Below are 15,972 nucleotides of genomic sequence, written 5' to 3' on the forward strand. Positions count from 1 at the left end.
CTTCAATAAAAGTGAGTAAAGTCATTAAAACATGGTTATTACCCAAAACTTAACTAAGCTAATATTATTAGCCAGCCCTGAGCGTTCTCTCAGGACTGCGTACTCTGGACATTCAAGAAACTAAATTCTCAGTTGCTATCATCCTTGACGAAGGCACAAACAACGGAATTATCACCTTTGGAACCGTCCGTACACAACAAATTAAAATCACGATGTCAATTGTATTAAACGCTCGTATTTTATTAATGAGTCTCCATCTTTGCTGGGCATCGTTTGCACTAGAGAATTTGTTTGATAACACATTCGGAGATCGAGTGAGAAGCCGAGAACGGAGACAGATGAATAGGCTAGTTTAAAGTTTCACAAGACCGAGGGCTGACACTATTTTCTGTCATTGCCACTCAGTGCTATAAATAACCTTCGATTTACTAATGAAAAAATAAATAAATATTTAGTTTAACGTCCCATGATTATGAAATCTGACTAAAGAAGACGGACGACGAAAGAAAATGAATAGGAATGACTATGCAATTAAGTTTCTTTTTTATGCTCTCCCACCAGTAACCGAATCCAGGTCCCAGCGGGGAGTCGTCCTAAAGTGAATCTATACAGACAAATGCAACTACTATCCTAAGAAACCATTTCTAAGGTCCTTCGAGTGGATTTCCTGATGAAGCACGTTATCATTTCTATACCACAACGGTCTGCACGCATATTATCAATCTGTTCGGAATAATTTGGGCATGTGCCAAGAAAATAAGGATGCAGATTGAGAACTGTCCGTCCTAGAAACAGAAATTCCACGGTTAAAATGAGTGAATGCATACAAAAGAGAAATATCTAAGATATTAATTTTCACTAGCAGAGCATTTGTACCCCATGTAAGAAACCAATTTTTTACGTTTACAAGTGTCAAAGCAAAGCAAATGATGTACTATAGTTTAAATTAGTGATTGCATTTGAAAAATGACTGTATTAATATCCACCAAGGAGTGTTTATGCACAACGTGTATTTTATGTTTACAGATATAAAATTTCAATGACAAACCATGACAATTGTCTTGTTTTAACATTCTTTTGTGGGTTCTGTAAATAGCGGCATACCATAAGCAGATAGGTAAATTGTGATAAAGTTATCACAAACAAAATCGTATTGTCTAGTTCACTACGTTTTTGCTTTTGGAATAGTTTTATTTGTTTTGAAGATATTACAGAAAACTGTAAAATTAGCGGTAGTTTAATTTCGCTGTAATGAATACCCTTAACTTAATCATAGTCTCCCTTAGCCTAAGGGCATAATTATGGCACGTTAACTGAAACATTTTTTAAATTTCCTTTTATATCACATTATGGTCATAGTGAAAAAGGGGGGCTAAGTTTCAAAGTTAGTCGTCCATTTCTAGCAAAATTTTGAAAATTTACCGGGAAGAAAAGAATAATTTGCTTGTTTGTGTGCTTAATAATGTATAAGGGGAGCGAAAGTTGTGTTTATTTTGTTATATAAATGGTTCTAAATATGGAACTATTTGGCAGGTGGAGGGAACTACTTGGCGCAATGTTACTGCATGGTAGGATTATGGGAATGTAATGAGCATTTGTTTTGTAAACATGGCTGCTGATAATGAGGAAAATCTAAAAGTAAGTAAAAGTCATGGCTTAATAAATCAAAAAATAAATTTGTAGACAATACGGTAAGCAAGTAACTGTAAAGAAACGTGGAGAAAAGTATACTTTTCAATGTAACGGTAAGTAACATAACCAACATGGCGGCAAGGTTCTAAAACACAGGTCCCACTAAGATAGAAGAAATGTGGCCTGCATGGCTCTAACCCGGGATGGTTCTAGAACACAGGTTCCCCGATATAGGTTAGTAGTTAGGTTGGTTCGTTTCTGTACCAAAGTTTAATAATTAATCCATATAGTATTGCCGAACGAGCGTAAGCGAGTGAAGGCGGGTTAAAGCCCCACAGAGCTCGTTGTTTTCTGTCCTTATTACAGCTAAATGGGAAGGGGGACCTGTGTTCTAGAACCTTGCTCTCTAATCGGCCTTCACTCGCTGCCGCTCGCTCGTCAACACTGTTAAACTTCGGTACAGAAAGGAACCAATAATTAGGGTTAAGTTTAGAGTTACCCCTCCGCTTTTTATAAAAATCAGGAAAATTTACAGGAGAAATGAGGTAAGAAATGATAATTTGAAGTTTTTATTTGATGTTTAGGAATTTAAGTTCGGCTTGAGAGTTATGTTTAATACGAGAAAAGATATGTGGAAGTTAGTACTATTTGCCGGATGCGGAAGCATTCGTGGAAGGTTTCAGCAGCATGGTAGTTGTAGAATATGGCGAGCAGGCGTAATGGATGCTCAAAAATAATGAAGAAAACCTTTTAAATTTTTGTAAAGACAACGGAGTACTAAAGTTAAGTGAAATGTAATAATTTTTAATACTTTAAGCACTGTTTTTTGTATGTTGCAAAGTCCAAGGGCACCTACAGACTGGAGGGGCAACTCTAAACTTAAGCCAATAATTACACCTTTTCGCCACAAATTAGGCGTACAACCAACTTCGGAATACCGAAAAAGGTCTTAAAGGTTGATTTTAAAAATTGAAGCCTTTTTCTGCTTCTTGGACTAGCCATGACTAAACATTGGCTATATTATTTTTTTAACATGACAGTCTATTGTAAACCTGAACTTCAAATATTAATATGATTACTTCATTATCTTGTTTACATACGAACTTCCCAGTAGTCAAAGAATTGTAATGTCAGTAAATATGTTAAGAAAATTGTGGAATTGATTGATAAACTATTATCACAGAGAAAATAACAAGATTATTTCTTGTTATTTTCTCTGTGCTATTATTTCCAGTCAAATATGGGAAAGCTGTACCTTTTTGCTTTGTTGCTGCTTTTCGCAGCAACGTCTTCAAGTCCATTGTCTGTATTTGCACTTGAATGCACAATTTTTCACACTTTATACATCTCAACCAAATACGTGTAACAAATATTTCTCAAAACTATAAATCCCTCTTAATTTGCAATTGAAAAATTTACACTACACTCCTATTTCAAATTAGTAACAAAACAAGAACGTTTTCTGATGGACAGGTTTCGGACAGTTACATATAACATCTGAAGTACTACATACGTGCCAAATAAAAACGAAATAAATAGAATAAAAGTAAAAACAAAATAATAATAATAATAATAATAATAATAATAATAATAATAATAATAATAATAATAATAATAATAATAATAATAATAAAAATAAAATAAAATAATAATAATAAATAATTTTTATTGGACAGAACAATATCATGAAAATGCTCTTCTCCCACATGAATTTCCTCACATTGAGAGATGCTCAGTTCACAATTTCTCATACGGAGAGATGTTTAAAGCAGATTCAAAATATCGTATGAATCCGAGCCTATATTAGATCTTGTAGGATATGCAAGGTAGCAGACACATTTATACGAATCTTTAAAGGTTTATTTGCATAAGGAAAAAGGTTTCCCCAATGAAAACAAGAATTTAAGGAATGAATGAAATAAAAATGTTGTATATATTTATATAAACGATAATACTGGCCTAAGGCGAACATGCTACTTTGTTATAAAGAATTGGAAATAAAATGTGAATGTCACACTCTATTAGATAATAACGATCAAAGTAATTACATTAAATTGAGAATATGTTGTTAACATTTTTAGAAATGTAATTCAGTTAGTGTTATCAGACATGTTATTGAATTCTACTACAGCCTCTCACACTGAAAACAAGTGCATGTCGTTCTGCGATTATAATTTGACTTGTGTGACTGCATCGAGCCTCCGAGGGCAATGGCATGTCTCTACTATATAATTATCTAAATGACGCTATGTTCATTGTCTTAACCATGTTTCAGTAGATTAAATTTACGCTTCTCAGTATTTTGTACCAATTGTGACGTGACTCTTTTTGTTTTAAGTCATCCAACAGATCATATTTGACTAGATAGACACTTAAGGAGATAAATAAATATTGGATTCTCGTAACCCAGGTAAGAAAAGTAAAAAGATATTGCCAGAGTAAATTGTGTATAAACCAAGTTCTTGTATGGTGATTGGAAACAATTATTGGGAAAATGAAACGTACAGCTGTTGTGTATAACTTAATTAATTTGGGTGGAGGACTTACGAGCAAGATATTCTAAAATATATATTGTAATCAACAATTACGCAAGCTGTGTTTTGAAGCGTGCAGCCGTTCTAAAGTTTGAGATCTTATGTAAATCAGGGGTAAAAATGAGGGGGAACGTCGTCCCTCACTTCCAGAAAATATCTGTGGCGTCCCTCGCTTTCTAAAAAATTACAATGGGACAAGATAGGCACGGGGGACAGCTTGACGTCATGTGTCTTCCTACCTTTCAGGTCCACTTTTACTCCTGATGTAACTATTTAAAATTAGCCAATTATGTGAGTGTTCACTTAATATATGTGATATGTTAGGTTCCAGTGAATGTTCTTTGAAAGTAAAGACTTGCCCTTTACCTTTTTCACCACACCCAACGCACCGATTCGCCATGCTATAAGCATGTTGATTTATACTTCCTTCCCATACTTTCTATGTGTTCCTAAATTTAGTAAACAAGAATTTAGTAGATTCTGTTCATTATTCGTATATAATTCTGTAAAACACGGAAGTAGGGGCCGCGGTGACTCAGTAGTAGAGCGTTCACCACTGGTGCTTGGGATCCCGAGTTCGATCCCAGAACCCGCCAAGTGAACTTTGTGGTGGATAAACACCGTGTGCGTGGGTTTCCTCGGGGTTCTCCCGTTTCGTCCCACTTTCTTCATTCCACCATTTCATTCATTACTCATCACCATCTCCTTTAGCCTAACCGGCATAAGCGTGAGACGTAAAACTCAAAGATTTCATTCCAACACGGAAATATTCAACGTACCAATTTGCCATCCTATACGACCAACTTCTACATATAATTTCTCGTATTAAACATATTTTACTGCTAACCATACGCACCTAAAAATCACTTAAAAACTCCAGATTATGATTTCTTACCTCATTTCTTCTGTAAATTTTTCTAATTTTTATAAAAGACGGGGGGAGGAACTCTAAAGTTAACTATTTCTTTTCATGCTTAATTTGCTCTTTACTAGATACACATTTTATCTGTATTTTTGTATTACTGCGCAAGATTAGTATCTTGTAACTGCTGAGTGTTACAAACTACGCACTATTTAGCAATAACGAAAACAATCATTATCTTCTCATGTTGCCAGCCAGCACTATAAACATCATCCTACTACAGTATTACGTTTGTAGAAGTATTTTTAGAGGGAGATTTGGAGACGGAGCCCCCTACCAAATACATGTTGCTGGGACACTAAAATTTAAAAACACATATGATAATACAAGGTAACCAAAAGAAGTTCATCAAACAATTTTGAGACGTTTCATTTCGTAAGATATTGATGATTTTTAAAAAAAAATCAAACCGTGTCTCACTTCTATATATAAAAGTAATTTTCGAACTCCTTTATTAAGAAAAAGAATGTTTGAAAGGGTTTTGTAAAGAAAAAGTTATCAAAAATGGGATAACTTTCTAACAAGACAAAAAATGTATTGTTTTCTTTATATTTATCAATATGGTTTCAATTTAATGTTGTTTTTTGCTTTGCACGCAGAGCAAATGTAGTTATTATTACATTAAAATTTCTATATAGTCTTCTGCGTGCTGTATCTTTTCATAGGAGCTAATTTCAGAGCACTTGTGTTCTTAACACATTGGATGATACCCAAACTAATCCTTAAGTGCTGTGTAAACTAATTTATTTCATAGTTCTTCATCTTAAGTTGCTATTTGGTATCGTTCATTAATTGTCGGTGGTTCGGATTGCTCTCTTCTTCCAAGTTATCTAGCTAGAATTCGGTAAGGTTAATCTCAATACTAGTCCCTTTCTAATGTTTGCTTAAAGTCCCTTTTCTATGGGATAAATGTCTATATTCTGTAAGAGTTCGCAAAGAACTATATTCGAAACTATTTGAATGAGCATATTCATTCAAGTGCTCTGAATCCAAGTAGTTGTTTGATATCACTCACTAATTTTCCGTGATTGGGAGTGTTATATTCCAATCTCTATTAATTATTTGAAAAAAAAAAAAAAAAAGTCATATCATAGTTCCCTCATAAAACACTTCAGTTAAACAAAATGAATACCTAGTCTACATAAAAGTTTTCATACCCATGTCAGTAGGTGGACGCATAAGTTAGTGAGCAGTGCACAAGCGACAGGTACAGGTTATTCAAAATGTACGTCGCGGGGAATCACACAGGCTTGTATATGTATTGCCAGTTGCCAATAGTAGCACTACGACTTCCAAATGAAACATTGCTGCTGCTCTCACAAGGGCACGTTTCAGGAATTACATGTCAAGTTGTCTCCTCGAACACTGTGGATCATAACTCAAGATGTTATAATTGCGTTTGCATTAACCTGCCGTTATAAAATCTAGAACAAGTTGTTAGAACCACTTTTGGATGAGCTTTGCGATATTAGCTGGAGCTGAATCCTATTGAAAGCTCCAATGGGTGTTAGCAAAGCGAATATACCGGTGTCTGAACGTGTAACTCATAATTCACAGCACAAGTTTTCACTACAGTTCTGCGCAAGTGGAGTTTTGTGACTTCATTATATAAGACTTATCACCACATTATTACCTCAGTGGAATGTTGCGCTCGTTACACACTGGGAGCGATCTAGTGGCTTCTTTGGACAATGATAATAATAATAATAAAGCATTATAAAATAAGTTACTCTGTTTGACAATTTTTTAAAAAATCCTCTTGCAAGTTTGGCGAAATGGGTAGTACTAGTTCAAAATTAGTTACGGTACGGAAGGTTTACAATAAACACATGATAGGCAAAATTTCAAAGTCAGACGTATTCGCCAATCCAAAAATGATGGTTGCCAGTATCTCTCTACAAATTATGAGAGGTCCCCTCCCCCCTTCGGCCTTTCGTTTGACAAAGAAAGAGATTACATCAGGGCATTAAATTTCAAAAACAGACAATTAGATTCAGGATAATCAATTTTGAATTGTACAATTCATATATATGTTAAAAAGTATCTTACCTTATGACTTCACGTTTGTGAAAGGGGGTCTCTCTCTCTCTCTCTCTCTCTCTCTCTCTCTGTGTATATATATATATATATATATATATATATATATATATGTATATGTGTGTGTGTGTGTGTGTGTGTGTGTGTGTGTGTGTGTGTGTGTGTGTGTGTGTGTGTGTGTGTGTGTGTGTGTGTGTGTGTGTGTGTGTGTGTGTGTGTGTGTGTGTGTGTGTGTGTGTGTGTGTGTGTGTGTGTGTGTGTGTGTGTGTGTGTGTGTGTGTGTGTGTGTGTGTGTGTGTGTGTGTGTGTGTGTGTGTGTGAGAGAGAGAGAGAGAGAGAGAGAGAGAGAGAGAGAGATGTGATGTGATGTGATTGATTGATCTATTCTACGATATCATATAAAAGTATGAAACTCAAAAGTTCCAATATTGAAACTTGCTTATAATTTAACAGACTTCCGTAAGTGTAAGGGCACAATTTATTATTAAGAAGCAAAAACTAGCGTATATTTTAAAAAGAAGCCCTCTCTTTGATGATACCAAGAACGAAATTTTACCTTGTACACATTTTTCCTCGTAATTTTGACATTGTATGTAATACGTTATTAATCCTATGAATTTTGCAGATAACTTCATGGGTCGTCGACAAAAGAGAAAATGTGAAGTTTCAGGTAGATGTGAATCCAAGACCGTTCCAAATGCAAAGAAGCCCAAGTGCAATGGTACCAATGGAGAGTCAGCGACTGTTCAGAATGGCAATATATCTGAAGTAGAGGATGGCATGGCAACGTTCGACTTCACATCCCCGAAACGACTTTTCCAGTCATTGATAGCACCAACAGGATTCGATGAATTCTTCGAGAAATTCTGGGAAAAGAAGCCAATGATATTGCACCGTCATGAACAATTGCCGTCTCATTTGAAGGAATACTTTCAGTCACTCTTCTCTAAAAAGACTTTGCTGCAAATATTAAAACAACATAGTTTACAGTACGAAAGAGACTTAAATGTGTTTCGGTACAAAAAGGAGAAAAGAGAAGGTTTTAATGAGAAAGGTCGCGTGACGTCAGGAAAGTTTGAGAAACTCTATAGTCGTGATAAAGCAACAATACAGTTCCATCAACCCCAGAGATTCCAGGTAAATATATTATTCAGTTAATTTATTATCAATTAAGGATGGAATGTCTCAGAGAAACTAATCTCTAAAATTCCAGATTTTATGAAAAAAATTAAATCATGAAGTGTTTCACGCATTTGTTAAGGGTCCATGACATTTGGGCGCAAAATTTTTATCCAGATAGGTTCACCTACCTATACATTTCATAGTGAATTTCATAACTAGAGCCCGAGTGTTTAGGCACTGGAAATTTCGAAACACTTCCACAAATAATTTTGCAAAAACTAAAAAATAACATCTTTAACACAGCAAAGTTTCTGCACGTCATGCACAACTTGTCTCTACGAGTTGAAAAGAAATAGGAAGGAACTACAGCAGACTCTCGACTACCCGGGTCACGATATCCGTACTCCGTACTATGTGGCTTAGTTTTAAAATAATATTTCTTTTTAATAAAATAAGACATGTAATATGTGTAAAAAAGAACGCGCTTTTTTGTTAATGTTTAGGTATTTTAAAGGTGTGAGTGTGATTATACTGCATTGTGTACTTGATTTTTTTGAGTCAGACATTATAGAATTTATCTTAAAATGTGTACAATACTGCACATATTATAAGTTTTGCGCTTTCATTTTCTTTAATAAATTATTAAAACGCATGGTACCAGAAAAACAACATTATTTCCAATAAGGATGTGGAATCTGTAAGACAATTCTCAATAACCATAGTCAAGAACAAACACAACGCCGAAGCAGCTCATTGTGGTCTGCAATCGGACCTTCAAATGGGCTATTCGTCGATTTGGCGCTTTTTTGATGCACTTAGGAAGAGACACAAAAAAATAAATAATAATAATAATAATAAAAACATGGGACTTACTGTACGAGGTAATGCTTCGAGGAGAAGAGACCCAAGATAAGAAGAAAATATATTCAGGCAGGTGAAAGAATTCGCCGTATTGTACAGAATTTTGAAACTATTGACATTGTAGAATACCTGCGTGGTTTGGCCTATAATTCCGTCTGAAATGATAATGTCATGATAAGTGTAACAATTATAAAGTATTCATTCAAAGTAAGTGACAATTATAAATTGTTTAATATCTATATTGTATTTCACTGTTATTTCCTTTCAAATTATTTCTGTTGCAAATATAGTAATAAAGAGTAAGTAATACAATGTTATGAATAACTATGAAGTTGTGAATATCCAAAATGCCTATTTCTTTATGTTAGAGATTATATAAAGAAGTTTCACAGAAGTTTATTTTGGGGTGTCAGGAGCCTACAACAAATTTTATTTTAGTCCAATACAAGTTCATGCGGAAAAAAAAATCTGCGGATCATGATCTCCGATTTTTCTGAAATTAGGATATAGCATTCTAGAATCATAATAATTAGACCCATATATTTTTTTTCTTTTTGCGTTATACAGAATTTACTAGAACTAAACCAAGCATTTGATGCAACTGAGACTTTCAGTGACTGTTTACCATAGGATATACTGTAGCGTAACGAAGTTTTTGAAGATAGCTTTCTTAAGAAAATTGGGATAAAATGTCATCTTTCTAAATATTTTAAGTTGTGTAGTTATTTGTTTATGTTTGTGATATTAGTGCCTATTTTGAGGGCTTTTAGTGTGTAGACATCCGGGTTCCAAGTATGAAATACATTGTAAACCATTTAAATAGAATAACCTATACAGATACACAGCTTTGCGCCCAAATATCTCGTGCCTAAACGTCTGCGCCCAAATGTCCTGCTCCGTTTGTTAATTGGTATTTTCCTCACGAATATTCAGCTGGATGAACTTGTGAAAATACACTGCAAAATTCGTCCAAACGTAGTTAATCAATTATAAATTTGTAGTCTCGTTAAGAACAATAAGGAATTCCATTTTCACCTTGTTATTCATAGTAGCCAATCATTACAGTTTGTTCATTTATGACAAATATAGGGAAGCAAGTGAAACATAGAGAAAGGATAAAATCAAACATAAAAAGGTACGGAAGATACGTGGATTTTTAAATTTTTTCTTGTAATTCATAAGCTGCTAAACAGTGTTGCAAGTTCAACGTTCCAGAGTTTAATCTTCAATGTTATATTGGTTTATTACGTTGCTTTTAAATTTGTTGCTAATCTATTTTGACTGCAGGAATTACACGTAGTCTGTTAGCGGTTTCAAAATGCATTAGTTTTATTTAAATCATCAAGCTGGGCCGAAGAGATAAAACATCATGCACTTATGTTGCGTCATTTTTTTTTTTTAATATTAATTTCAGCCCTTCTAGAGTCTTCTAATAACATTACTTGTAGTTGCTCTTCTTTTTACACATTCATCCTGAAAGAGGAATTTTTAATTGAATATTTTTCTACACTTCTTTTTTTAATTTACGAAAATAAAGTAATTATGTTTCTTCATTCTTCCCTAAGTTGAACTGGGGTATGGAGCAACAGACGGATTTTTGTTTTGCAGTGTAGACTACGAAGTAAAGCAGAATAGTTAGTGTTAAGTGTTTAAACGAAGAAAAATGTGAAACATGAAGTTAAGAATTTAATGATACAAAATGTTTGATTTGTAAATTTTCGAAATAATTATAATTACTAATAATATAAAAACTTCAAACAATCCCACAGGAAGAAAATTCTTTGAGTGTCCAGTTTGGCTGATTTAGCGTAGAAAGATGTAAAAAAATATTTTATTTTGTAAATAGAACCCATGATTCGTCACTGTGGTGAAAGAAAATATTTTTGAACTGTTTGTAAACAGCTTTCCAAACTCTGTTCATTGGTATTCTTAACCTGGTAATTGAATATTCAAGAACAGATTTCTGTAACAATCTAAAAGTGATACCGCAGACTTTGGGAGGATCCTAGGTTCATCAAATATTTCAGAAAATTTCTCTTCGAGGATAAATATGTGAGAAAAGAACAACAACTAGAGATAACTTTACTTACTTGTTAGGAAGGCTCCAGGAAGGGCCAAAATTATATGAAGGAGAATTAATTAGTTTTGGATATAAGTGCTTGTTCTTTAATTACAGATACCTATGTATCCGTTAGCAGATATAAGCTCAAGATAATTTGTTTCGAGTTTTATCGAGGCCTTTTTCGGTTTTCGAAACGTAACTTCTATTCAGATATACAAAAAAACCATTAATCGATTTTGGTTCGAAATAGATTTTAAAGAAGCATTTAAGGAACTGAACTTCGCATGAAAAAGGAATGGAAATTATGTTTAACGTGCTTGTAGGTGTTTGTTAGGGCACAGCAGCTCAGTGGTAGAGCACTCAACTCTGGAACAGGGGGTCCTGATTCGATCCCAGCCCATGTGAATTTGTAGTGATCAGTACCGTGGCTGCCCTGTCTCCTCTGATATTTTCACTCTTCCAGTTCTTTCATTATCATTAGTTCTCGTTAATCATCCGTCTCCTTTAGACTACAGGGCATAATCATGAAACTTGTAAAACAGAAAAAGAAAATTCTAGTTGTTTGTTGTTTCCATGCTTTATGTTCTTACACATCATTGATGTTATCTCTTATTATAGCTAACGACTTTAAGGTCCTAAGAAGATTTGAACCTGAGATCACTTTATGGTTCCCTATAGGTAAAGGTTTCCAGATAGATTGCTTGGTTGATTGATTAAAATTTGGCATCCATTTCAGCACCGAAGTTAAATTAGATCCGAAGCACATGAATTCCCAGCGGGAATCGAATTCGGATCTTCTGCGCCGAAGCTGAGTACACTAACCTTGTAGCCACGAGGAAGCTGTTGGTAGATAGAGTTGCTTGAACAATGGAAAAAAGTTCAATTATATTACACGGTTCTAGTTCGCGCTCTCACAGTTAAGAAACAAAAAGTAACCATTCTCCTACTTCTTCTAGATAACACAGCTGCTTAGAAATAAGTTTATCTTGGTTATATTTTCGCAACTAAATATGTCTCTTTAGCAAAACAAAATCTTGAATAGGGTAATGTCAAATATTAAGTAAACAAAAAGTAGCACGAGACTGAAATAACCTTATTAAAATCCTTTTTTTTAAGTTACAATTTACATTTTTCTTTTAAAAAACGATGTGATGAATATTGCTTCCGTTAAATGCGACTGCTGTAGAACTGGAATGCTACAGAACAAAGAGACAAGGTTTGTAAATATATTTTATAAAAGTAAATCAGGGAAAAAATCCATTACGTAAAAGAATTGTATATGTTGAGTTTTTTTTTCCGATATTTTTAAAAGCATATATATATAATCGGATATAAAGTGTTAAATTCCTGTATCCAATTTCAGGATGAGCTGTGGAAAGTAATTGAGTTCCTGGAATCGTTTTTCGGTTCGTTGGTAGGAGCTAATGTTTACATAACTCCAGGAGGTGCTCAAGGTCTTCCGCCACATTATGACGATGTGGAAGTTTTTATTTTACAGCTTGAGGGCGAGAAACACTGGAGGCTGTATACACCTCTCATAGACCTGCCAAGGTAAGCATAGTAAATAAGTATTATTAAAGTTACGTACTTCTACAGCAGCAAACAAAAGTTAGCATGCAATGCAAATCATATATCCCTTTCTACCCAAGATCGAATAATGGAACACGTGTGCTTTGGGAGCATGTCTTAGAGTACTTATTTGGTTGATAGAGTAGTAACCATTACTACTAAGGACTAGAGAGATATGCTTACAGGAATATAACCATAGTACACTTTACTAGTACTTCTTTTGTTCGTTCTATGTATTTATTTATTAGTTAGAGATATCCAAGTTAGTAAGTTAGGTAGTTATAATCTCAAGAATACTAAAAGATGATAAAACGCATGTGCTAAGTTCAATAAAATGAAAAAATAAAAAAGTAACATGATGAAAATATTACGAGTTAAAATATATAATAAAAAATTTAAATTGTGGAAAATTTGCAACACTCTGATTAACATGAGCAAATCTCCCAAGTTATGGTGGAACCGAATGACCGTCGGACAAACGACAATAAACGGACATTTGACGAGGAAATATTTTTGTCTCTCTTTGAGCTACTCAACTTTGAGGTCAATAATTTGTTATGTTTTGATATTTTGGTTGCTCATCAGTAACTTTTGCACATTTTTGAAAATATAGTGAAGATAAAAGTTATACCTAAAATTTCTCTACGTTATTATTGAGTACTTAGAAAATACTACTTAGTACAATAGTTCATGTTGTTGGTATGAAAGAATAAGTATTAAATTCAATTATGATTTTATTGGCTTAGAGGGCAAACTAAGCAAAGACGAAGACCATCTCATTGGTTAGTTAATTAACGTTAGTAGTATTTTGTGTTCTCTAGAGAACTACACAAATTAATTATAATATTATTCTTTGATTTCTGAACTATTTTGTAAAAGAAAAATAGGGATAGAACTGGTAAGCGCTTAAGGCTCAAATACGAGAGTCGCAAGTTGTTACAAAAACGCTAGTGGAAGATTGTTTGATGCGACTATGCTTGTTATGTCACAAATGGCAGAGAAAGGCATGATAAGATTTGATAACATGTTTCGTACGTAGATCTGAAGCTACAATAGCCTTGATTTTTGAATGAAGTTCCGAGTTCAGTGCTGAGTAGTATCATTTTTCCTTACGAAAATCCCTTGTAATATTGTTGACAGGGGGAAAAGTTAACTCATATTTAAGTTCTTTGGATCTAATTTAATTAATTTACTCTATTATTGAAAATAAATGGGTTAGAGCTTTTTTATTTGAAGTGTGCCTTCGGAAAATATGTGATATTTCGGCCCCCGCCAGCCACTTACCGAGGAAACCCTCCCTTTGCTTACGGGAAAAAAAGTGAATGACCTCAGCTGCGTTGCCAATTTGACATTCAGTCCTTTGGTCTTCACAGTGAAGATCGTGGGCTACTTAGAATGGCTAACAAGACAGTGCACAGCAAAGTCCGTGAAATAATTCATTGTGGCAACGCTTCCGCATCCAACAATTGAAAGATCTCGGCGGCAGCTACTTGTCCCTCCTCTGTCGAGGAAGATACGGAAAAACACACACGGGAAAGCAGCGCTAGCGGGGCCACACTTGAAACAAAAAGGCTCTAGTGCTGTTTTCTCCTATTGAAACCTTCAAACATTATAAATGTGTATACAACTCAACCTTCATAACAAAATTTCTAAACCATGGTTTGTAAAAACAGTTTGATGAAATTTCTTACATATAGAATACGTATTTCGTTTTATGATCACTTTCTCTGTACATGGAGAATATTGTAATATGGTAATTATTTCTTTTACTTTCCAGAGAATATAGCAACGATTTAACTCAGGATGAGATTGGTCAGCCGACGCATGATTTTGTTCTCAAGCCCGGAGATTTGTTGTATTTCCCTCGAGGAACTATACATCAAGCAGATACGCCAGCGGGTGTGTCTCATTCAACACATATCACCATCAGCACGTATCAACATCAGTAAGATATTTAAACTGTATTCACTAAAATAATAAATAGAACTACTTTTTGTAAGTTAGCTATAAGCAAAAAAGAAAAACTTAAAACATTATTAATAAAAGTTTTGAGTTTTTAACGGGTCACTATGGTCTCAACAGACAACCCATTCTGGCGTCTTCCTAAGTAACTCGTCTCTTGCTGCTATTTCTTTTCTTGAATATTCATCCACGAGGAGGACATTCTCGAAACACTTATCACTTTTTTGTGTAGTTTGTAGAACCTCACACATGTCCATTTTTGACTTCTTTCTTTGAAAAATGGATTGTAACTATGTAAATTTTAGGGAGTGCGGTGGCTCAGTGGTAGATCGTTCACCTCGGGTGCTTGGGGTCCTTGGTTCGATCCCAGCTCTCACTCTGTGGATTTTGTGGTGGACAAACACCGTGCTCGTGGGTTTTCTCGAGGTTCTCTTGTTTCCTCTCACTTTCTTCATTCCACCATTTCATTCATTTCTGATCATCATCGTCTCCTTTAGCCTAACCGGCATAAGCGTGGGATGTAAAACTGAAAGATTTCATTTCATTTTCGTGTAAATATTATAAATAATTATTTACAAAAGTGTACCACTACATGTTTACAGTCCATTTTTCAAGAAAAGAAGCCCAAAAGCAAAGATGTATGAGTGTGATGTTCAAACTCCACAAAAAGTTATTAGTGTTCTTCAGTTTTTACTTTTGGTGTTTCAAGAACATCCCTCACATGGATGCATATTCAAGAAAAGAAATACCAGCAAGAGAGAAATCACGTAGGAAGACCCCAGAAAGGGTCGAAATGATACAAGATCAGTACTTATTTAATTTATTGACATGTATTCTGTAGCGCCCATTAGATAAGAACCACTATGGTGTTTTTCAAGTGAGTGCAGAAAGCTGTACAGACTTTTTCGTAGAAGGATTATGTCCATTTTTTCTGGCGACAGGTATCAGGGTAAAAAGAGAAAGAAATAGCGAGAAGTGTTTTTTGGTGTGGATTCAGCGTTCCATTTCCGCCATTTTCTCTCTACTGATACCAGAAGTGCTAGAAAATTACCATTTTCAGTTTCAATATTGATCGCCATAGAGCAAAAGCGATAATAAATAGCGAAAAATTTCATATGTATGCTTGGATTCAGCGTCAAAAGAATAATTCCCGTCTCCACCCTTATCCTTCTATTAGAACTGTAAATGACGTTGATTCAAAACGTTGATCTCTTAAAGGAAACACGGTATTAGATAGAGAGAAATGGCCTTCTGATATGCATTCAAGAATT

General features: G+C 34.5%; 2 protein-coding genes across 3 annotated transcripts in view; one reads left to right on the top strand and one right to left on the bottom strand.

The window, feature by feature from the left end:
- LOC145686516 (serine/threonine-protein phosphatase 2A regulatory subunit B'' subunit gamma-like) overlaps positions 1-3,099 on the bottom strand; it is a 35,673-nt gene extending 32,574 nt beyond the window's left edge. Inside the window, exon 1 of one of the 2 annotated variants that reach the window (XM_081759905.1) lies at positions 2,888-3,099. In XM_081759905.1, coding sequence (XP_081616031.1) covers positions 2,888-2,933 — 46 coding nt within the window. In that variant the 5' untranslated portion in view covers positions 2,934-3,099. The remainder of the gene's footprint in view (positions 1-2,887) is intronic. The other variant, XM_081759903.1, reaches the window with a different exon arrangement.
- Positions 3,100-3,793: 694 nt separating this feature from the next.
- Positions 3,794-15,972, top strand: part of LOC145686517 (ribosomal oxygenase 2-like) — a 41,886-nt gene continuing 29,707 nt past the window's right edge. Inside the window, exons 1-4 of the mRNA XM_081759906.1 lie at positions 3,794-4,042; positions 7,751-8,262; positions 12,534-12,721; positions 14,517-14,684. Coding sequence (XP_081616032.1) covers positions 7,759-8,262; positions 12,534-12,721; positions 14,517-14,684 — 860 coding nt within the window. The 5' untranslated portion in view covers positions 3,794-4,042; positions 7,751-7,758. The remainder of the gene's footprint in view (positions 4,043-7,750; positions 8,263-12,533; positions 12,722-14,516; positions 14,685-15,972) is intronic.

The sequence above is a fragment of the Thermobia domestica genome, chromosome 5, assembly GCF_964235325.1.
Source record: "Thermobia domestica chromosome 5, izTheDome1.hap1.1, whole genome shotgun sequence".
Lineage (NCBI taxonomy): Eukaryota > Metazoa > Arthropoda > Insecta > Zygentoma > Lepismatidae > Thermobia > Thermobia domestica.